The 23,602-nt window shown below is 43.4% G+C and overlaps 2 protein-coding genes across 8 annotated transcripts in view; one reads left to right on the forward strand and one right to left on the reverse strand.

Annotated features, from left to right (window-relative positions):
* Positions 1-325: 325 nt before the first annotated feature.
* Positions 326-15,130, forward strand: pmm2 (phosphomannomutase 2). Of its 6 annotated transcripts, none has more exons than XM_061679917.1 (11): positions 653-737; positions 1,116-1,267; positions 2,455-2,566; positions 6,797-6,873; positions 6,949-7,040; positions 7,174-7,273; positions 7,891-7,966; positions 8,214-8,329; positions 9,137-9,243; positions 9,372-9,502; positions 14,185-15,130. In XM_061679917.1, exons 2-11 carry the CDS (start codon positions 1,199-1,201, stop codon positions 14,214-14,216), a joined length of 912 nt encoding a protein of 303 aa, XP_061535901.1. In that variant the 5' UTR covers positions 653-737; positions 1,116-1,198; the 3' UTR covers positions 14,217-15,130. The 6 variants fall into 6 exon arrangements, with proteins under 6 accessions (XP_061535900.1, XP_061535906.1, XP_061535905.1 ...); XM_061679918.1 differs by lacking the exon at positions 653-737 and adding an exon at positions 770-1,029; XM_061679916.1 differs by lacking the exon at positions 1,116-1,267 and having other exon boundaries at positions 326-737; positions 14,185-15,123.
* Positions 13,304-23,602, reverse strand: part of mtmr7b (myotubularin related protein 7b) — a 45,705-nt gene continuing 35,406 nt past the window's right edge. For both annotated transcript variants that reach the window (XM_061679915.1, XM_061679914.1), the window contains exons 9-14: positions 22,879-23,004; positions 22,639-22,688; positions 21,406-21,606; positions 15,908-16,042; positions 15,351-15,477; positions 13,304-14,966 (exon numbers count right to left, since the gene is read on the reverse strand). In XM_061679915.1, coding sequence (XP_061535899.1) covers positions 14,604-14,966; positions 15,351-15,477; positions 15,908-16,042; positions 21,406-21,606; positions 22,639-22,688; positions 22,879-23,004 — 1,002 coding nt within the window. In that variant the 3' untranslated portion in view covers positions 13,304-14,603. The remainder of the gene's footprint in view (positions 14,967-15,350; positions 15,478-15,907; positions 16,043-21,405; positions 21,607-22,638; positions 22,689-22,878; positions 23,005-23,602) is intronic.

Below are 23,602 nucleotides of genomic sequence, written 5' to 3' on the forward strand. Positions count from 1 at the left end.
CACTAATTTAGGCACAAAACAAAGTTATTGTCTACTGACAATACTAGCATCCTCTAAGCAGGCATACAAATAATTTGTATGCCAAAATAACAGGATTCAGACAGTATTGACCTATTTGGTAATTTTGTTTTTGCTTCACACCACAAAGAAAGTCACCAGGCTGAGTACGTCAATTCAATGAAAAAAAAAAAAAAAAAGTATAGGAACAAGAATTAAGAATGATACAGCAATGGTTTCTTAAATTTCCCGTTATTTTTTATGACAGCCCAGTTTTTTTAAACAGGTCAACACTGCGCATGCGTATGTCTCCCTCCATCTTGGACATTTCAGGATAGGATAGAAGTGAGCAAAGGAGGGGTACTGAAAGTTATACCAAGGAATATACCAAATATGTAGGACCAATAGAGTTATCGAAAAACTGTACTTAAATGGGAAACTTGGCGTAATTATAAAAGCAGTTTCCCAGTGTCTCTACTGATCCACACTCCAATCCGGTAGGTGGCAGTGATGCACTTGCGCACTGTTTGCCAACTACCGTTCAAATCAAGCGAAAAAAGGAAAACAATCGTACCGGCGGTGACTGACTGGCGATATTGCTGAAGAACAACAACCAGAAAAGAGCGTGACAACACTGGGTGGGCTACTGAAGAAACTCAGACGAGATGGCTGAAGTCTCTGTGGACGCCAACACGCTTTGCCTATTTGATGTTGACGGCACCCTGACAGCCGCGAGACAGGTGGAGTAGACGTGCGTGCGTGCGTGTGTGTGTGTGTGTGTGTGTGTGTGTGTGTGTGTGTGTGTGTGTGTGTGTGTGTGTGTGTGTTAAAACCCTAACACCGAAACATTGACAAAACGGATCACTTGATAAGTGGACAGCCGGGCCGTGCTCCAATGTGTTCTTTCTAGAGAGGTTCCGGTCGTACAAAGGTAGCCATACTGGACTGCAAACTGCTTAGTCCAGTCATCATTGGCACTTTGCCATGTAAGAAAGTACTGTCGCTGATGGCACGTCAAGTATGGAACTGCGGGTATGCAGTATGACTTGAATTTTCAATACTCAGCATTACTGTAATGCATAGTTTTCTTCAACATCATTGAGCCCGTTTTTTTGCAGATTACGTGGTTCTGTTGGTTTCATCGAGCCGTGACCTCCAACTCTCACTGGAGCAGTTCGCAGCCGAGTGTGAAGCGGCTGGGATGAGAATCAGCACCTCCAAATCTGAGACCGTGGTCCTCAGTCGGAACAGGGTGGCGTGCCCTCTCCAGGTCGGGGATGAGATCCTGCCCCAAGTGGAGGACTTCAAGTATCTTGGGGTCTTGTTCACGAGTGAGGGAAGAATGTAACGGGAGATCGACAGGCGGATCGGTGCAACGTCTGCAGTGATGCGGACTTTGTATCGGTCCGTTGCGGTAAAGAAGGAGCTAAGCCGAAAGGCAAAGCTCTCGATTTACCGGTCGATCTACGTTCCTACCCTCACCTATGGTCACGAGGGGTGGGTCGTCCGCAAGAACAAAATCCCGGATACAAGCAGCCGAAATGAGTTTTCCTCAGCAGGGTGTCCGGGCTCTCCCTTAGAGATAGGGTGAGACGCTCCAAGGATCTCAAAGTAGAGCCGCTGCTCCTCCACATCGAGAGGAGCCAGATGAGGTGGCATGGGCATCTGATTCGGACGCCCCCCCGGTGAGGTGCACGTCCCACCGGGAGAAGACCCCGGGGACGACCCAGGACTAGAGAGACTACGTCCTTCGGCTGGCCTGGGAACGCCTCGGGATCCCCCCGGAAGAGCTGGATGAAGTGGCTGGGGAGAAGGAAGTCTGGGCGTCCCTGTTAAAGCTACTGCCCATGAGACCCGACCTCGGATAAGCGGTAGAAAATGGATGGATGGATGGATCATTGAGCCGAGGCACAAAAATCTCACGTCACACCACCAAACAAAAATGTCACAAAAAGTATCAATACTGGAATAATTATGATCTCGTCTCAATTTACTCACAGCTTGACTTTGTGTGAAATCTGTGCAAAGTAACAAAGTAGGAGTTGGATGAATAGCAAATTCAACCGTTGATTTAGATAAAGCTCTGCGAGTGTTTACATTTGTAAATGATCACTTCTACAAAATTCCTTGGAAATCACAATGTCCCATCGCCAGTGAGCTATTTTTAGAACAGGCCTACGAGTTACTCATGTGGTCAAGCATGTACTCTCTATTCAATAATAACGCGAGGCCTTGTATTTTCTACCCCTATGTGTGGGAAGGAAAGACTATCACAGGAGGTTTTAGCAAGTGGTCTTATAAAATACACAAATGTATTTCAGTGAAAACTATAATGACCTTTATAACCTTTCATAAAGAATTCTGAACAATCTGTACGTAAAAAGTTCTGTGCCGTAGCTGTGTACTTTTATTGCTGCCATTTATATTTCTGCTGTTGTATCACTTATGTGCTTTCAGCCCGTGACTCCGGAAATGGCCATGTTTATTGAGAAGTTGAAGACTCGGGTTCGCGTTGGCGTGGTCGGGGGGTCGGACCTCTGCAAAATCAAAGAGCAACTGGGAGACGATGGTGGGACACGCACGGCTGCCTTTAAACAACGATTTTCCTCAATTGCGTGTTTCAAACATACACCAGCTGGCAACAACATTATTACTACTTGCACAATCGAATGAGATACAGTATAATAACTGCATCAAACATGCTGCCTTGAGAAAGATGAAAATGCCCAGTGTTTATTATTGTCAGTTTCATCTGCAGTGGTGAAATTGCAATGCATTATACTGAGATCAGATGTATGTCTCATACAATCCCTGGTTAAAATTATGGAATCACCGCTCCTGGAGGATGATCATCTTCTTCTTTTCCTTTCGGCTTGTCCCGTTAGGGGTCGCCACAGCGCGTCATCCTTTTCCATGTAAGCCTATCTCCTGCATCCTCCTCTCGAACACCAACTGCCATCATGTCTTCCCTCACGACATCCATCAACTTTCTCTTTGGTCTTCCTCGAGCTCTCTTGCCTGGCAGCTCCATCCTCATCATCCTTCTTCCAATATACTCACTATTTCTCCTCTGGACGTGTCCAAACCATTGAAGTCTGCGCTCTCTAACTTTGTCTCCAAAACATCGAACCTCGGCTGTCCCTCTGATGAGCTCATTTCTAATTTTATCCAACCTGGTCACTCCAAGAGCGAACCTCAACATCTTCATTTCCGCCACCTCCAGCTCTGCTTCCTGTTGTCTCTTCAGTGCCACTGTCTCTAATCCGTACATCATGGCTGGCCTCACTACTGTTTTATAAACTTTGCCCTTCATCCTAGCAGAGACTCTTCTGTCACATAACACACCTGACACCTTCCTCCCCCCGTTCCAACCTGCTTTGACCCGTTTCTTCACTTCCTGACCACACTCACCATTGCTCTGGACGGTTGACCCCAAGTATTTAAAGTCCTCCACCCTTGCTATCGCTTCTCCCTGTAGCCTCATTCTTCCCCCACCAGCCCTCTCATTCATGCACATATATTCTGTTTTACTTCGGCTAATCTTCATTCCTCTTCTTTCCAGTGCATGCCTCCATCTCTCTAACTGTTCCTCCAGCTGCTCCCTGCTTTCACTGCAGATCACAATGTCATCTGCAAACATCATGGTCCACGGGGATTCCAGTCTAACCTCATCTGTCAGCCTATCCATCACCACTGCAAAAAGGAAGGGGCTCAGGGCTGATCCCTGATGCAGTCCCACGTCCACCTTAAATTCTTCTGTCACACCTACAGCACACCTCACCGCTGTTCTGCTGCCCTCGTACATGTCCTGTATTATTCTAACATACTTCTCTGCCACTCCAGACTTCCGCATGCAGTACCACAGTTCTTCTCTGGGTACTCTGTCATAGGCTTTCTCTAGATCTACAAAGACACAATGTAGCTCCTTCTGACCTTCTCTGTACTTTTCCATCAACATCCTCAAGGCAAATAATGCATCTGTGGTACTCTTTCTAGGCATGAAACCATACTGTTGCTCGCAAATACTCACTTCTGTCCTGAGTCTATCCTCCACTACTCTTTCCCATAACTTCATTGTGTGGCTCATCAACTTTATTCCTCTATAGTTGCCACAGCTCTGCACATCACCTTTGTTCTTAAAAATGGGCACCAGTACACTTTTCCTCCATTCCTCAGGCATCTTCTCACGCACTAGAATTCTATTGAACAAGCTGGTCAAAAACTTCACAGCCACCTCTCCTAGATGCTTCCATACCTCCACAGGAATGTCATCAGGACCAACTGCCTTTCCATTTTTCATCCTCTTTAATGCCTTTCTAACTTCCCCCTTACTAATCATTGCCACTTCCTGGTCCACCACACTTACCTCTTCTACTCTCCCTTCTCTATCATTTTCCTCATTCATCAACTCCTCGAAGTATTCTTTCCATCTAGCAAGCACACTGCTGGCACCAGTCAACATATTTCCATCTCTATCCTTAATCACCCTAACCTGCTGCACATCCTTCCCATCTCTGTCCCTCTGTCTGGCCAGCCTGTATAGATCCTTTTCTCCTTCTTTAGTGTCCAACCTGCCATACATGTCATCATATGCCTCTTGTTTTGCCTTTGCCACCTCTACCTTTGCCCTGTGTCGCATCTCAATGTATTCCTTTCGCCTCTCCTCGGTCCTCTCAGTGTCCCACTTCTTCTTAGCTAACCTCTTTCCTTGTATGATTTCCTGTACTGTGAGGTTCCACCACCAAGTCTCCTTCTCTCCTTTCCTGCCAGAAGATACACCAAGTACTCTCCTGCCTGCTTCTCTGATCACCTTGGCTGCAGTGGTCCAGTCTTCTGGAAGCTCCTGCCGTCCACCGAGAGCCTGTATCACCTCTTCCCGAAAAGCTGCACAACACTCGTCCTGTCTCAGCTTCCACCACATGGTTCTCTTCTCTGCCTTTGTCTTCCTAATTTTCCTCCCCACCACCAGAGTCATCTTACACACCACCATCCTATGCTGTCTAGCCACACTCTCCCCTACCACTACCTTACAGTTGGTAACCTCTTTCAGATTACATCGTCTGCACAAGATGTAATCCACCTGTGTGCTTCTACCTCCGCTCTTATAGGTCACCCTATGTTCGTGCCTCTTCTGGAAAAAAGTGTTCACTACAGCCATTTGCATCCTTGTTGCAAAGTCTACCACCATCTGTCCCTCCAAGTTCCTTTCCTGGATGCCGTATTTACCCATCACTTCTTCATCACCCCTATTACCTTCACCAACATGTCCATTACAATCTGCACCAATTACGACTCTCTCTCTGACTGGGATGCTAAGAACTACATCATCTAGCTCCTTCCAGAATTTCTCTTTCACCTCTAGGTCACATCCTACCTGTGGGGCATAGCCACTAATCACATTACACATAACACCCTCAATTACAAATTTCAGCCTCATCACTCGATCTGATACTCTTTTCACCTCCAAGACATTCTTAGCCAACTCTTCTTTTAAAATAACCCCGACTCCATTTCTCTTCCCATCGACACCATGGTAAAATAATTTAAACCCTGCCCCTAAACTTCTAGCCTTACTGCCTTTCCACCTGGTCTCCTGGACACACAATATATCAACCTTTCTCCTCATCATCATGTCAACCAACTCCCGAGATTTTCCTGTCATAGTCCCAACATTCAAAGTCCCCACATTCAGTTCTAGGCTCTGTGTTTTCCTCTTCTCTTTCTGCCGAAGAACCCGCTTTCCACCTCCTCTTCTTCTTTGACTTCGACCCACAGTAGCTGAATTTCCAACGGCGCCCCGCAGGTTGACGGCGCCGGTGGCGGACGTTGTTAACCCGGGCCACGACCGATCCGGTATGGAATTCTTTGGATGAACGCTCATATTTGTTTGGCAAGGTTTTAAGCCGGATGCCCTTCCTGACGCAACCCTCTGCATTTATCCGGGCTTGGGACCGGCCTACAGTTTGCACTGACTTGTGCCACCCATAGGGCTGCATTGGAGGATGATCATCTAAATGTTTTAATAAGGCAAATCGCAAATGTTCCACAAAACAAATTTTATTCAAATGACCACCCTACTGGCTTCAAGAAACACACAAAGAAAGCAAAAAAGAAAATTGCTGCAGTCTGTCACATTTTTTTTTTTAGGACAACTAGAGGAAAAACATGGAATCGCTTAATTCTGATGACAAAAAAAATGGAATCTGCTTGTAGTTTTCAGTTTGAAAACAAACAAGGTGAGTCAAAGTCTGTGACCGAACTATAAGAAACTGTTTAACGGTAATGGGATTTACATCCAGAAACGACAAACGAAAGCCATCCTTAACACATAAACAGAAAAAAGAAAAAAAACAATGCTACAGTGAGCTAAATAAAAGCAACAGCTCTCCAAGTTGTGAGCACTTATTTCACTGATGACTATTTAGCAGATTCACTCTGATATAGGCATTTGTTTTCAAACTGAAAATTACAAGCTGATTCCATTATTTTTTTTCCTCAGAATTGAGCGATTCCATGTTTTTCCCTCTCCTTGCTCTAAAAAAAAATTGTGACTGGTCTACAAAAAAAACATATTGTTGTTATTTTTTTAGTGTTTCTTAAAGCCAGAAGGGTGGTATTTTGAATACAATTTGTTTTGTGGAGCATCTTGTCATTTGCCCTTTTTTTTTTCTGCCCAAAATTAAACATTTAAATGATCATCTTCCAGGGGCAATGATTCCATCATTTGTGCAAGGTTGTTGTACTCTGACTCTCATGTCGCAAGTTGTGGTAATGCCTCCCACCCTGCCTGTTTCTGCAGTGATCCAGAAAATAGACTATGTATTTGCAGAGAATGGTCTTGTGGCCTATAAGAAGGGACAGTTACTATCTATTCAGGTAAGACCAGGCTGGCTATTGATGCTGAGGTGTCCTGATTATCAAGATGTTACTTTGTCTGTTGCTTATCATCAGTCCATCCAGGCCCACATGGGAGAAGAGCTACTCCAAGAGTTTATCAATTTCTGTCTCAACTATTTGTCAAAGATCAAACTTCCCAAGAAGAGGTATTATCATTTCACCATGTGTCTCATTTCGAAGTGTTGAATATTCATTGGGACTTGGTTACACCTAAAAGTATTTGATATGATTTTTTTCTTTTATTGGTTTGTTTCTTTTTCTTCTTCTTCTTTCTGGCAGAGGTACGTTCATTGAATTTCGCAACGGCATGTTGAACGTCTCCCCAATCGGACGCAGCTGTACTGTGGAGGAACGCAAAGAGTTCTATGAGCTCGACCAGGTAGCACCCAAGGCACTCATTCTGAGGAGAATTCAAATGGCTTGTGTTTACAAATTTCTTGCCACACACTCCACTCAAAATTCTTTGAATGAGCTCTACTCCTAGTTCTAAGCGACAGAATCTTAAGATTCGACATCAGAGTGTTATAATAATACAACCTTTTGATCACAAAAGTATGAACTATTTTTTTTTTTTTTTTTTTTTAAATACAACATTTAGAGACACACTTCACATTGTATTATGTCCATAACCGCTTTTACTGTGGTCCTGCAAAATAGACACACGATATCTGTGTCGGAAGGATCACATAAGTTCCACCATTGAGGAATGAATGTGATGTACTTGTTCATTTATGCAAGTGTCAGTATTCGGAAGGGGAGGGATCATAATGCCTTAATTTTCAAAAATAGTTGTCTGTCTTTTCCTTTTTATATCTCCAACTCAACATGTACATTTCCCTGGAAGACGGCAAAAGTTTGCATTTGGTATAGTTTTCTGTATCACACTACCTCCCAAAAGTTGCACTCAGGTTTGGCAAAAACTGAACTCATTTCAGTAAAAATGTCAGAGGAAAAGAGACCATCTGCAGCTTTTGCTTTTTTTTATGGTCCTAACAGAGTGAAAAAATCCGGGAGAAGTTTGTGTGTGTTTTAAAGGAGCGGTTCAAAGGAAAAGGGTTGTCGTTTTCAATTGGTGAGTAAATTGCCCGTTGGTGTGAATGTGGGTGCGAATGGTTGTTTGTTTCTATGTGCCCTGCGATTGGCTGGCGACCCGTTCAGGGTGTACCCCGCCTCTCGCCCGAAGATAGCTGGGATAGGCTCCAGCACGCCCGCGACCCTACTGAGGATAAGGGGTACAGAAAATGGATGGACGGATGAGTCATCTCCATTCAAAATGCGATGCGTTCCACTCGTGTTTGTTACGATTGGTTTCTCTGCAGGAGGGCAGATCAGCTTTGACGTCTTCCCTGATGGTTGGGATAAAAGATACTGCCTTGGGATCATTGAGAAGGATAACTACTCAACCATTCACTTCTTTGGTGACAAGACTAAACCCGTGAGTGTTCTGCGCTTGTATTCTATTTGATGTTCAATCGCACACCTTTTGAGTTTTAAGGTTTAGATTTTCAAATCAAAGATATTTTAACATCACAAGTGAAACCCGCTGCACTTCCCCCCCCCCCCCCCAAGTGTTACAACCAAAATGCAGATGTAAAAAAATTGAAAAGGCCACCCACCGAGCTTTAACGGCCATCCATTTATAAACATGACCATCTTGATCAATTTATAGCCAACTGATGACATTTTAACACACAAGCCCCTTTAACCCAGCTGTTTCCCTCTGGGAATGTTGAGCACTCTGGTGGCAGTGTGGTCATCTTTCACCCTGTAGGTTGTTGGATGGTGCAACATAGTACCAGAGCCAGATAGTGATTCCCCTGTTGCTCCTAGTGCTGCTTTATCAGTGAACTATGATGAACACAATGGTGAATGAGGTCCAGTGTAAGTAAGTGCTTTGAGTTCCTTGAAGGTAGTTAAAGCGCTATACTGGGGATCCTTCTCATCAGTGTGAATGAGCTGTTACATTACATTCCTTTAACATAAGGGTGCATGAGGTGGCACTGTTAGTGCTTTGAATACATGTCACTCCAGGCTAACTTTTTTTTATTTTTTTTTATAAATAGCAGCACAGTGGCCCCTGCTTTAAAATTTAGAAGCAAGAAAATGTAGGCGGCACGGTGGGCGACTGGTTAGAGCGTCTGCCTCACAGTTCCCGTAGGTGTGAATGTGTGTGCGAATGGTTGTTTGTTGATATGTGCCCGGTTGTTTGTTTGTATGTGCCCTGCGATTGGCTGGGAACCAGTTCAGGGTGTACCCCGCCTCCTGCCCGATGATAGCTGGGATAGGCTCCAGCACTCCCGCGACCCTTGTGATGACAAGCGGTAAAAGAAAATGGATGGCACACACACTGTAAATCAACTTCCAACGCAAATATTTACTTTCCTTCTCTTTTTCATTCTATTTCTGGTAAATACTTTGACAGTAAGTAATTACATTTTAAATTTACATTCCGTTTGTGTGTGTGTGTTTTGCTTGAGGGAGGAAATGACTATGAGATCTACTGTGACCCACGCACCATTGGCCATGAAGTCACCTGTCCAGATGAAACAGAAAAACTTTGCCAGCAGCTTTTCTTCTCATGAGAGAAGTACCGGGACATCTACTGCATGTTAAGTACAGAAAAGAGACTCAATTGAGAGGTTGTGTTGGTTCTGGAGGCTCTAATTTTGAAGTTGTTTTTTAATTGTATTTTTGATGGACCATTTGAAACGGTGATGACTTGAAATAATGATCATAATCACATGCTAGCATTTAGAATTATGGCTATTATTGCCAACATTTGGTGTTTGTTCAAGATTCTTGATTTTGAAGCTCCCCTTTTGAGAGTGAATGATGAATAGTTTGAATAATGTGTAACCTAATAACGAATAATTATGTCCATCGGTTATTAACACAATGACTTCATAGGAAAATTACAATCTGAAAATAAATAGCCTTTTTCCACTTTGTGAAGCCATTGTAAAATTGAATCACCACCCTCACCCACCCCTCATATAATAATCTCATCATTTATGTCTAAACAAAGTGGGATGTAGGATTCTTCGGTTGGAAGTTCCTGAACAAAAAGGCACAATGAGTAACCTGCACTGCGAGCTAAAACATTTTGCTTTATAAGTGCCACAATGAAAGTTATGAAAAGTAACAGACCCCAGGAGTCCCAACGACTGTCTGTGTGTTGGACCAGTACCAATTAGGCTACAGTGGAACATGTAGCCAGAATTTAGGTTGTTTAGCATGATAGGGTGTGGATGAGGTTACAATGGGAGGGCGAATATATGTAACAACATACAGAAGATACATACATACTGCAGTTAAAGATGATATACTGTATATTCATTAGGTCAAAGTAGTGGATGTCAGCAGAGAAAGAAACTACAGCCTCTTGTATAATACAATGCAACTCAGTCATTTACTGTATTATGTGGTAAATGAGATTAACAGTTTTGCAATTAAATACTGTAAATCAACTGTTGACAATTGTGACTTTCCTCTAATTTTGCTGTTATATGTGATTGGCTGGCAACCAGTTCAGGGTGTACCCGCCTCTCGCCCAAAGATAGCTGGGATAGGCTGCAGCACGCCCGCGACCCGAGTGAGGAGAAGCAGTACAGAAAATGGATGGATGATTAGCAACTGGGAATTGTACCTACTTAATGGTGGAGCTTGAATCTAGCAAGAACTTCTTTTTTACAAACATTTATTCTGTGTATTACTGATGTAGTCTGTATCATCCATTTTTATATTGCATGTTTGGGGTCACAGGTAAACTGGACACAATCCAAGGTGATTTTGGGCAAGACCACACCCTGGACCGTTCGGTAGCTAATCATTTACAATTAACACCCAAAACGTGCAGTCTGCGACCTTTTATTAAGACTCCTGGGATCTGTTTTCAATTGTGAAGAAAAATGCATAATGTATCATTAAAACAAATGGCGCTCGTGTTATAGCGACGACGATTAGTAACACGACTTAAAACAGTTCAATGAATAGAAGATGCCAGTGTCGAAAAGGAATTGTACAACTCAATTGCAACCCTATCTGGGTTGATGTCAGGGGCATTGCTAGGTTTTGACGTTTGGGTGGGGGTGGTGGTGGCTAACCACAACGAGGGGCATTTTTGGGAGATCAAAATTTATTTTAGGTGGACAATATCCCTTTTTTTTTTTTTAAGACAATAAAACGTTGCCCTGAACGACCAATTATACTATCTTGGGTCAGTTTAAGGTTTTTCTTCTGTTTTTTCTTGTCTGTCTCTTCGTGCTTGCTCATGTAGGGTTCAGTTAGTTTCTTCATGTGTTTAGCAGAGTTCTAGACTTGCTTCATATGTGAAGTGCCTTAAGATGACTTCTGTTATGAATTAACACTACAATACAGTGGGTACGGCAAGTATTCAGACCCCCGTAAATTTTTTCACTCTTTGTTATATTGCAGCCATTTGCTAAAATCATCCATCCATTTTCTGAGCCGCTTATCCTCACAAGGGTCGCGGGAGTGCTGGAGCCTATCCCAGCTATTATCGGGCAGGAGGCGGGGTACACCCTGAACTGGTTGCCAGTCAATCGCAGGGCACACATAAACAAACAACCATTCGCACTCACATTCACACCTACGGGAAATTTAGAGTCTTCAATTAACCTACCATGCATCTTTTTCGGATGTGGGAGGAAACCGGAGTGCCCGGAGAAAACCCACGCAGGCACGGGGTGAGCATGCAAATTCCACACACAGGCGGGGCCGGGGATTGAACACCGGTCCTCAGAACTGTGAGGCAGACGCTCTAACCAGTCGTCCATCGTGCCTGCCGCCCTTGCTAAAATCATTTAATAATTTTTTTTTCCTCATTAATGTACACACAGCACAGAATTGTTGAAATTTTTGTAGATTTATTAAAAAAAGAAACATTTAAATATTATAGCCATGAGTATTCCGACCCTTTGCTGAATATTTAATAGAAGCACGCTTTTGAGCTAATACACCCATGAGTGTTTTTGGGAATGATGCAACAAGTTTTTGACACCAGGATTTGGGCATCCTCTCCAGTTCTGTCAGGTTGGATGGTGAACGTTGGTGGACAGCCATTTTCAGGTCTGTCCAGAGATGCTCAATTGGGTTTAAGTCAGGGCTCTGACTGGGCCATTCAAGAACAGTCACGGAGTTGTTCTGAAGCCACTCCTTCGTTATTTTAGCTGTGTGCTTAGGGTCATTGTCGTTTTTGAAGGTGAACCTTCGGGCCAGTCTGAGGTTCTGAGCGCTCTGGAGGTTTTCGTCCAGGATATTCCTGTACTTGGCCGCATTCATCTTTCCTTCGATTGCAACCAGTCATCCTGTCCTTGCAGCTGCAAAACACCCACACAGCATGATACTGCCACCACCATGCTTCACTGTTGGAACTGTATTGGACAGGTGATGAGCAGTGCCTGGTTTTCTCCTCACATACCGCTTAAAATTAAGGCCAAAATGTTCTATCGTGGTCTCATCAGACCAAAGAATCTTATTTCTCACAATCTTGGAGTAATTCAGGTGTTTTTTTTTTTTTTTTAAGCAAAAACCATGCGGGCTTTCATGTGTCATGCACTGAGGAGAGGCTTCCGTCGGGCCACTTTGCCATAAAGCCCCGACTGGTGGAGGGCAGCAGTGATGCTGGACTTTCTAGAACTTTCTCCCATCTCCCGACTGCATTTCTGGAGCTCAACCACAGTGATCTTTGGGTTATTTTTTACCTCTCTCACCAAAGCTCTTCTCCCCCGATTGCTCAGTTTGGCTGGACGGCCAGGTCTTGGAAGGGTTCTGGTCGTCCAAAACATCTTCCATTTAAGGATTATGGCGGCCAATGTGCTCTTAGGAACCTTAAGTCCAGCAGAATTTTTTTTTATAACCATGGCCAGATCTGTGCCTTGCCAGAATTCTGTCTCTCAGCTCTTCAGGCAGTTCCTTTGAGCTCATGATTCTCATTTGCTATTATATGCACTGTGAGTTGGGAGGTCTTATATTGACAGGTGTGGCTTTCCTAATCATGTCCGATCAGTATAATCAAACACAGCTAGACTCTAATGAAGGTATAGAACCATCTCAAGGATGATCAGAATAAATGGACAGCACCAGAGTTAAATAGGTGTCACAGCAAAGGGTCTGAATTCATATGGCTCTGATATTTTAGTTTTCTTTTTAATAAATCTGCAAAAATTTCAACAATTCTGATTTTTCTTCTGTCAATATTGTGTGCGGTGTGTACATTGAGGGGGGGAAATGAACTTAAATGATTTTAGGAAATGGCTGAGATATAACAAAGAGTGAAAAATTGACGGGGGTCTGAATACTTTCCGTACCCACTGTACATATTGACTTTGTTACATTAAACGGAACAACTTTCATATTTGTGTTCAAGATGTCAGACCAAGAGTGTTGCCACCTGAAAGAGAACGTTTATTAATTTAGCATTAATACAGAACAAATACACACACATCAAGGCGCCAGCATAATTTTGCGTAAGAAGGAAATGGCATTGATCAGCTGTTCCTCTCTTTACACAATTTGAATTTATTTTGCTGGCCTACAAGGTTTTCCCATATTTGGTTCACAGTATTGTTCTGAAATGTTATGTTGGGAAATTGAGCTCAACTGATATTGTGCATCTGTACAGCCTCTTCTGGCTCTACGGCACAGACATAAAAAGACAGCTGGCAAGTTGGTCCTACCGTTATACCAGCTTGGTAATGCTCCACAACATTTGTTGGGGAATACAGCAGTGCTTTCTAAATCGTCTACCCACCTGCAGTGAAGCAGCATGCTCATCTGGAGCCAAATTATAGGTGTCCCTTGTCAGTCAGAAAAAAAACCCCCAAACAACAAGGTCAAGTGTTAAAATGCTTGACTTGCTGTATTCCAAATACACACAATCCATTAAAACAGTGCAGATAGCAGGTTGACAGAACGGCATGTCTTAATTCAGGAATGGGGGAAACACGACAGAAGACAGGCTTAAGTTTAGATTATTACTCTGAAGAGTAACACCTTGATGCACTCAAATGGTAAAGCACAGTACAATATGAGAATGTTACTCAGTACACAGAAACATAAATTATATTGCACAAAATGACACGGGGGGGGGGGACCTGGTTATTATCATCTGTTGATGCAAACATATTTTGTTCTTGTTTAAGGTTGTGACTCCTACAGGTTACATTACAGTAAAATAGCACAAATAAATGGCCAGCACAATGTCTTTCCAATGTTAAAACTACATGACAAATGTTTGATATTAATTTTACCTCTTTCTGCGTTGTTTAGATGAAGACTATGATGACCAAACACAAGTCTGACTTCAGACTCTATTTCCCAACACAGAAGGCTGTTATAGCTTATATGGCTTCACTATAACATGGTTACAGAAGCAAGTGTCAAAAAGAAATTTGAATTAACCTGTTAATGGAGCAGCAGCTTCCTTACCATAATGTAAAAATTGTATCATGCAATATTTCAATCAGCTTGCATGAAATGTATAACGTCCCCATAGTAAAAGTGCATTTCTTAAAGTACAAATGACAGCGAATTAGCGCACAACTTTTGTAGAGAAATAAAAAAGCTTTTCTGGTCTTAAATATGACAAAACATAAAATACCTTAGTCAATAAAGAAAACCATGCAAATAAAATAATGCGAACAGAGCAGTCTTGCAGTCTTCTTCCATTTTGTTTTGTAAGCTTTGAGTCAGCCAGTAGTGAAGTCTAACACGTACGTCTCCGGGTCCTTGCACTCTTCCCCAGCGCTGGATGATCGGCTGCTGAGGTCAGCCACGCCTGACTCCAGGTCGCCGCTGATAGAGCTGTCATCTGTGTTGAGGTGCTTGACTTGGATGGGCTGGCCTAGAGGCAGACTGAGAGCAGGGTCCTTTACCTTAGCGTTCTGATTGGCCGGTACAAAGCTCCTGTGGTCCTGTGCGGGGCTGGTGACTGGGATTGTGTATGTGGTGGTTGGGTCCGGTCCACAGTGTCTCTGCTGCACGTGCTGAGTTCTCCTTTTAACCACAACTTTCTCCCACATTATTGGCTTCCCTGTTAGCACGGTTATCCTCTGCATAAGAAAAAAGTGAGAAATCCTCTTTATTTACTCATCACTGATTAATCAGTGAAATCCCTAAGATACTGTCCTTAGTTTTGTGAAACAAAGTTGGGAAATGTGTGAAACTCTGGGAGAACATTAGTTTAGTGATCTGTTTTGTTATTAAAGTGCCAATACTGCTGTTATGGTTTGTATTTAGAAATGTTCAAAAGTACATATAGACAGTTGTTTAGTGGAACTGAGTTCTTGCACTTTCATAAATCGTCTCAAAGAAGTTATGATGTACTGTAACAAGTAGAACTAGCGAAAAGATTTGTAGTGGTGTCATGAGTGTTCTGTGTGTTGTATGCCTTGTCTGGAGCCCGGGTGGTGGTGAGCGTTTCCTCCTGGTGGTACCTCCTGGTGATTGGTCAGTTCCTCCTCCAGCTGCTGGGACTCCTCCCTCACAGCAGACAGCAAGTCTGCAGGTGACTGGTAAGGAGGCGTCGACCGCTCCACGTGGTTGTAGAGTCCCTTCCACATTCTATAAAAAGTAGAAGTAAGGAGTAGTACAGGTGGAAGTTGGTCATCTTTTAGGACATATGCTTTGAGGCCAAAGGGCATGGGTTTGAGTCCTGCTGCGGACAAACATGTAAAAATGGCAACTAGGTGGAGAAATGCGAGTCTGCTCACTGGAAATCTGACATCTTTCCTTGCATTACTGCATGTGTGGTGTGGTGCACAACACAAAAATATACAGCTGAGTGTAAATTCAATTTCCCCTGAAGGGATTATAATCAGTATAAATACAACTTCAAAAAAGCCATCTTTTAGAAAGTCTAAAGTAAATTCTTGGAGTAGATACATGTTGAATTAATAAATGAACTCCATGAAATTCCTGTATAATAATTATTACTAGTTATATTCACTTTTTGTACAGTTCTCAACTGAGAGTACATGCTGCAGTGACTTACTTAAAACAGTAGGGGGTGGTGTTAGGTCTCAGGACACCCTGACACTGACTCTGCTCGGCCTTGTACAATGGATTGGTAAAATCCGCTCTATCCTTCCACAGCTGAGGCCACACAGAATGACTCCGCTCATGAAGCCTGACACACACACACACACGCACACACACAACACTGAAGCTGAGCGGCAATTATTTGGATGAATTCAAATGAAATCTACTGAATCTCTTGGGATTTTACACAGTACATCATACATGTGGGGGACCAGACAAAGTACAACTCATAGACCCTTTATGACGATAAATATAAATGGACCTATGATTCCCTTGGCTGGATGTGGGTCGCCGGTGGAGTCAGGTCTGGAGGTGGGGCTCAAAGGCGAGCGCCTTGTGGGCAGCCCTGCACCCATGGGCCTGGCCGGCCGGGCACAGCCTGAAGAGGCAACATGGGTCCTCCTTCCCATGGGCTCACCACCGAGGGGCCAAAGGGGTCGGGTGCATAGTGAGCTGGGTGGGGCCGAAAGTGGTCCGTCCCGGCTACAGATGCTGGCTCTAGGGATGTGGAATGTCACCTCTCTGGCAGGGAAAGAGGTCGAGCTGGTGTGTACGGTTGAGAAGTTCCAATTATATATAGTTGAGCTCACCTCCACACACTGCTTGGGCTTCGGTACCAGTCTTCTTAAGAGGGGTTGGACTCTTTTCCACTCTGGAGTTGCCCATAGTGAGAGGCGTCGAGCAGGTGTGGGCATACTTAATGCATGTCATGTACACTGAGGTGAAGAGACGGACGGAGCTGTCAACCAATCACCACCTTGTGCTGAGTTGGCTCCGTTGGTGGGTGGGGGTAGATCCTGTTGAGAACGTCTGGCAGAGTCCGCTGTCAGAAGGAGATTCATCTCCCACCTCCGACAGAACTTCGTCCACGTCCTGGGATAGGCGGGGGACATTGAGTCCATGTGGACCATGTTCCATGCCTCCATTTTTTGAGGCGGCCGACCGAAGCTGTGGTTGTTGGTGCCTGTCGTGGCTGCAATCCCCGAACCCGTTGATGGACACCAGCGTCAAGTTGAACAAGAAGTCCAAGAAGGCCTTTATGGCCTGTGAGACTACGGAGAGTCTCGCTGATGGGTACCGGCCGGCCGAGCGGAACTCAGCTTTGATGGCCACTGAGGAAATAACTCAGGCGTGGGAGGAGTTCCGTGAGGCCATGGAGAACGACCTCTGGACGGCTTTAAGGAAATTTCGGTCCACCAGCATCTCAGGAGGGGGAAGCAGGTCACCATCAACATTGTATATTGTGGGGATGGTGATATTGTGAGTCGGTGGGCCGAATACGTCAAAGACCTCCTTAATTCCACCAACACACCTTCACATGAGGAAGCAGAGTCTACTGGACTCTGAGGTGGGTTATTCTATTTCAGGTTGAGGTCACCAAGGTGGTTAAAAAGCTTCTTGGTGGGGGGGCCCCGGGGGTGGATGAGATCCGCTCTCAGTTCCTAAAGGCTTGACTCCGCCAAGGCTGCCGTTTGTCACCGATTCTGTTCATAACCGTTATGGACAGAATCTCTCGGCGCAGCTGAGGTTTTGAGGGGGTCCAGTTTGACATCATGAGTATCAATGTCGCTGCTTTTTGCAGATGATGTGGTGCTGATAGCTTCATCAAGATGTGATCTCCAACTCTCGCTGGAACAGTTAATAGCCGAGTGAGAAGTGACTGGGATTAAAAATCAGCAACTCCAAATCTGAGGCCACGGTCCTCAGTCAGAAAAGGGTGGAGTGCCCTCTCTGTGTCAGGGAGGATATCCAGCCCTAAGTGGAAGAGTATCTCGGGGTCTTGTTCATGAGTGAGGCAAGAATGGAGCAGGAGATCAACAGGCGGCTCACTGCAGTGTCTGCAGTGATGCAGACTCTGTATCAGTCTGTCGTGGTGAAGGAGGAGCTGAGCCGAAAGGCAAAGCTCGCAATTTACCGGTCAATCTACATTCCTACCCTCACCTATGGTCACGAGCTGTGGGTCGTGACTGAAAGAACACGATCGCGGATATAAGCGACCAAAATTAGTTTCCTCCGCATGGTGTCTGGGCTCTCCCTTAACGATAGGGTAAGAAGCGCGGTCATCCGGGAGGAGCTCAGAGTCGAGCCGGTGCTCCTCCGCCTCGAGAGGACCCAGATGAAGTACCAGACGCCTCCCTTTTGAAGTGTTCTGGGCATGTCCCACCGGGAGGACGTCCTGGGGACGACCCAGGACATGCTAGAGAGACGACGTCTCTTTGCTGGCCTGGGAATGCCTCTGGACACCCCCAGAAGAGCTGGACGAAGTGGCTGGGGAGAGAGAAGTCTGCGGTTCCCTGCTTAAACTGCGGCCCCTGCGATCTGACCTCGGATATGCGGAGGAAAATGGATGGCTGGATGAATGGACCATACATGTATTACTACATAGAAGACCAAAAACATTCTGACTCAGATAGCAAATAATCTTTAAATTTAATGAATACTGTTTGGTATTGGACCAAGAAGAACAAAGACGTGTCAAGACATTGAACCCTAATCCTAGAAATTTTCAAGATCAGTTGAAAACCGCGGCTGTTAGGACAGGGACGACTGTTGGACAACTAATATGTTGTGTGTTAGACACAGAATAATAATCCCTGATGATGCCATTTTTAAAGCACTGAAATTAAGACCCTGAGAATGTCGAACAAAGTAAGATGACATCTCATTGCTTTACATCTACTACAAATACCATCAAAGCTGTATCACAAATTAACTTGTGAGGCATTCAGAGTAATAATGTATTGTGTCCTTGCCATCAAATATGCAGAGGAAAAGAAGGATGCAGATGTTTGAAACCTTTTGAGGTCTGAACAGATGGGAAAATAAGATAAATGCTATATACAGTCATCCCTCGCTATATCACAGTTCACTTATTGTGGACTCGGTGCATTGTAGATTTTTTCTTTTTTTTTCTTTTTAATTGATCAGTGTAGTGTAGTTACTCACCTGCACATCTTTGGTACAGTTAGCATTGATTGCTATCTAACTCTAATGTGAGAGCAATGACTCCCATAAGGAGAAATGGGCTCTTTGCAGAACAAGACACTTTACTGAGCAAGTTCAACTCACATTTGGTAAGTCACCAAGTTGCTTAGTAATGCAATGAACATGACCAGAATGCCACTATTTAGTCCACAAGCCACAGTGAGAGGTTCATAAAAATATCAAATATCAACCTAGCCCGACATACAGTATAGTTACACACTCATAACAATATGAAACAAATGCAAGTAAAGAGCAACATTTAGCTTGATTTTTTACAACTTGGAGTTAAGAAGAGCACCACAAAGAATTCTGGGCATTCTGAAGCAGCAAGCACCATGATGCTTTGCGCTGCTGAAAAACCGAGGCGCCGCTGTCATGGACAATGCCTAATGGTTTAGTCAACACCTGCCTTTTAAAGGCATGTGTTTGTGTGTGCGGATGGCATAAGAAGGCAAGGCGCATATATATATATATATATATATATATATATACACATATATATATATATATACACATATATATATATATATACACATATATATATATATATATATATACATATACACATATATATATATATATATATATATATACATATACACATATATATATATATATATATATATATACATATACACATATATATATATATATATATATATATATATATGCATACATATATACACATACATGCATACATATATACACATACATGCATACATATATACACATACATATATGTATATATAAACATATATACACATACACACACACACACACATCGGCTGAAATAAGTATTTAACACGTCACCATTTTTCTCACTACATATATTTCCAAAGGTGCTATTGACATGTTGGGAACAACCAAGTAACCCATGCAAAGAAAGTAGAACAAATTAGCTCAGAAATTAAGCTGTGTGTAATAATGTGAAATGACACACATTTTGGCCCATTCCTCCACACAAGCAGTCTTCAAATCTTGAAGGTTCCGTGGGCTTCTTTTATGGACCTTGAGAGATATAAGAGCCAAGAGCCAAGGTGGCTGTGAAGTGCTTCAAAAAGATCTGGAATTAGCAGGTCCTGTTGTGAATAATGCACTCTCCCACCATGGCCTGTATGCATGCTCGCCAAGACCTCATTGCTGAAAAGAAGCATGTCAAAACTCATTTAAAGTTTGCTGAACAACAACAAGTACTGGGAGAATATAGTCTGGTCTGATGAGAGCTTGGATACCATAATGGGCACGGTGGCCGACTGGTTAGCGCGTCAGCCTCACAGTTCTGAGGACTGTGGTTCAATCCCCGGCCCCGCCTGTGTGGAGTTTGCATGTTCTCCCCGTGCCTGCGTGGGTTTTCTCCGGGCACTCCGGTTTCCTCCCACATCCCAAAAACATGCATTAATTGGAGACTCTAAATTGCCCGTAGGTGTGACTGTGAGTGCGAATGGTTGTTTGTTTGTATGTGCCCTGCAATTGGCTGGCAACCAGTTCAGGGTGTCAGTTCTGCCCGATGATAGCTGGGATAGGCTCCAGCATGCCCGCGACCCTAGTGAGGAGAAGCAGTTCATAAGATGGATGGATGGATACCATAATGCACACCACGTTTGGAGGAGAAATGGCACACCATCACCCTAAAAACAGCATACCAACAGTGAAGTTCAAAGGTGGGAACATGATGGTGTGGGGCTGCTTTTCAGCAAATGGTACTGGCACACTTCACATTATTTAAGGAAGGGTGAATGGGCAAATGTACAGAGACATTCTTGACAAAATATGCTGCTATCTACGAGGATGATGAAAATGAAAAAAAAGGGTGGACATTACAGCAGGATAATGATCCAAAACATACTGCCAAGGACACTCTCAATTGGTTTCAAAGAATAAAAATAAAAAGCAGCTAGAATGGCCCAACCAATCACCTGACTTGAATCCAATCGAAAAATCCTTGGAAAGAACTGAAGAAAGAAAGAACTCAAGGTGCATAAAACAAGCCCACGGAAACATCAAGATTTGAAGACTGCTTGTGTGGCGGAATGGGCCAAAATCACACCAGAGCAATGCATGCAACTAGTTTCTCCATACAGAAGGCATCTTGAAGCCGTCATTGCAAACAAAGGCTTTTGTACAAAGTATTAAATAAACACCAGTTGGTTGTTCAATACCTTTTCCCTGTGTCATTTCACATTATTACACACAACTTAATTTCTGAGCTAATTTGTTCTACTTTGTTTGTATGTATGGGTTACTTGGATTGTTCCCAACATCTGGTGACATTTTCATGTCAATAGCACCTTTGGAAATATAAGTAGTGAGAAAAATGGTGACATGTTAAATACTTATTTCAGTCCCAGTATTCCTTGAATCTTTGTTGTGTGCCATCTTAAGTTTAGAGACCTTCTTCAGCGCCTGAAACTACAGGTTTATCAGTTGGTACTTGACCCTGCTGGAGTATGTGCATTGCAGTCTTACCTCATACCCTTGCGTTCCTTCTGACAGTTGCCCAGGAAGGTCCCATAATGGCAGGAGTAGACGTGTGTGTGTATAGCAATAAGGAAGCACTCGTTAAACTCAAAGGCACATGGAAACTGCTGAGACAGCTGCCACACACATTCCAAGAACTGATCAATAACTGGGGACACCTCTTTAGGATCGCCATCCAAGTGGGCATACCTAAAGAATTAAATGCAAATGTTTTCTTAACTGTTGGAACTAACATGAATTTATCTACAGGAAATAAGCATCCATCCATCAATTTTCTATTCTGCTTAACCTGTTCAGGGTTGCTTTTGCCGGAGAAGGCTTCCACAGCACTCACGCCACGTCCTTGTAACAGTATTTAAGCACCTGATTGGCTGCATAACATGTGCTGTACGACATTAGAAGACATGCACTGATTGGCTGACTTGCCTACGTGACTGTGCAAGTGACCAAAATGCGGCTTCGCCATTCAATGGGGAAATAATGTCTACAAAATTGCGCCGACTGTAACTTTCTTACGAGGGGTGTAGGTTAATCACTCAATAAAAAATAGTATTGACAACTAATGGGAATTGCCGGACACATCATCGTCACTTCCAATGCACGTCGTCTACACACTGCAGGAATGAGAATTAATACCAGCCTGTAGCAAATTCATTTATTTAAAAGTAATAAGTTCATTCAATTACATTTGTTTCCATGATATAATAGCATAAATGCTAACGTTTTTTTTAGTAGAAAAAGCAGGGTTTGCCTGATGAAAATTTAATTTTCACCCACAATTGAATTGTCAGGAAAAATGTGGCCCGAGGCCTTAGTTGCCGACCCCTGCTCTGAATTGTCCATGGGTATGACTGTAAGTGTGAATGATTGTCTGTCTGTGCCCTGTGATTGGCTGATGACCAGTCCAGGGTGTACCCTGCCTCTTGTCCAAAGTCGACTGCGATAGGCTCCAGTTCCCACGCGACCTTAATGAGGACAAGAGGTTGAAAATAGATGGATGGATGCATGGACTTTGGTACACTCGTATTTGTCATTGCCACAACGACCCACAATGTTAAGATTCTCAGTAAACCTTTTAGCTAGTTACTTTATGTATGGGTTAGTGTATCTTACTTACATTTTGGCTTTTCTGTATTGTATTTAAAAAAAAAAAACAATACAATGCAACTATAACTTGTGATCTTGTGTTAGTGTGTTGTCAACCTTTAACCAGTTACAGACCTGTGGGAGAACTTGTGACCAAACGAAACCCAGTCTCTTTCTATCAGAGCCTAAACGAGAAGAGGAAAAAGTGTATATATGACAAAGAACAATGAAAATACATCAACCAAATCCAGGTACATGGCATATCACATTGCAGGGGTGATGCTTCCACCACCTACCAGCAGATCAAAGCAGAAAAAAATGAAACACAGTGATCTTAGAACTAAAAATTGTGTGTGTGTGTGTGTGTGTGTTTACCATCATTCCTTTGATGGTTCGATAAAATGGGTCCAACAGTACACTGGCAACAGAACAGGCCTGAGCTGTCCGATCCCAGCCATCTGAACAGTGGACCAACACACTGACCCCTTCATCAGCCACCGCCTGAAAATACGTAATTCTATACATTTATGTGTCAAAAACTACCAGCTGCCTTAACCACTATGTTCAACCAGATTTAGGTTTGTAATGATAACATACTGTCACTTCAACCCCCATTGTAAAGTGAAATTGTGTTTGACACTTCACCCACATTGCCCATTGAATGAATGTGGTTGGATGTTTGGTGGTGGTCGGAGGGGTCGTAGGCGCAGAATAGCAGCCACCCTTCCGTCAGACAGCCCCAGGGCAGCTATGGCTACACAAGTACTGTAATTTCTCGTGTATAATGCGCATCCCCCCCCAAAAAAAGTCAGTAGTGCGCAATATACATAGGTATAGGGGCAAATGGAAAAAAACTTTCACATTTTATAAATGTATGCCGCCATCTAGTGGTTATGAAAAAGCTGTACACCGCCACCTAGTGGTTCTAAAAAAGTGTAGCCTACACTTTCATTCCAATATGACTGGGGCTACGTATGACTGCATATATGTACAGTTGTGCTCATAAATTTACATATCCTCGCAGAATTTGTGAAATATTGTTTTTTTGTTTTTAATATGACTGAAAAACAACCATCATTAGTTTTATTATGGTTATGTT

This window comes from Phycodurus eques, chromosome 6 (assembly GCF_024500275.1).
Source record: "Phycodurus eques isolate BA_2022a chromosome 6, UOR_Pequ_1.1, whole genome shotgun sequence".
Lineage (NCBI taxonomy): Eukaryota > Metazoa > Chordata > Actinopteri > Syngnathiformes > Syngnathidae > Phycodurus > Phycodurus eques.

Coding starts and splice junctions, on each gene's coding strand:
- pmm2 (XM_061679916.1), top strand. CDS start 663: ATGGCTGAAGTCTCTGTGGACGCCAACACGCTTTGCCTATTTGATGTT. Junction 7,041..7,173: donor ATCAAACTTCCCAAGAAGAG/GTATTATCATTT, acceptor TCTTTCTGGCAG/AGGTACGTTCATTGAATTTC. Junction 8,330..9,136: donor TTGGTGACAAGACTAAACCC/GTGAGTGTTCTG, acceptor GCTGGGAACCAG/TTCAGGGTGTACCCCGCCTC.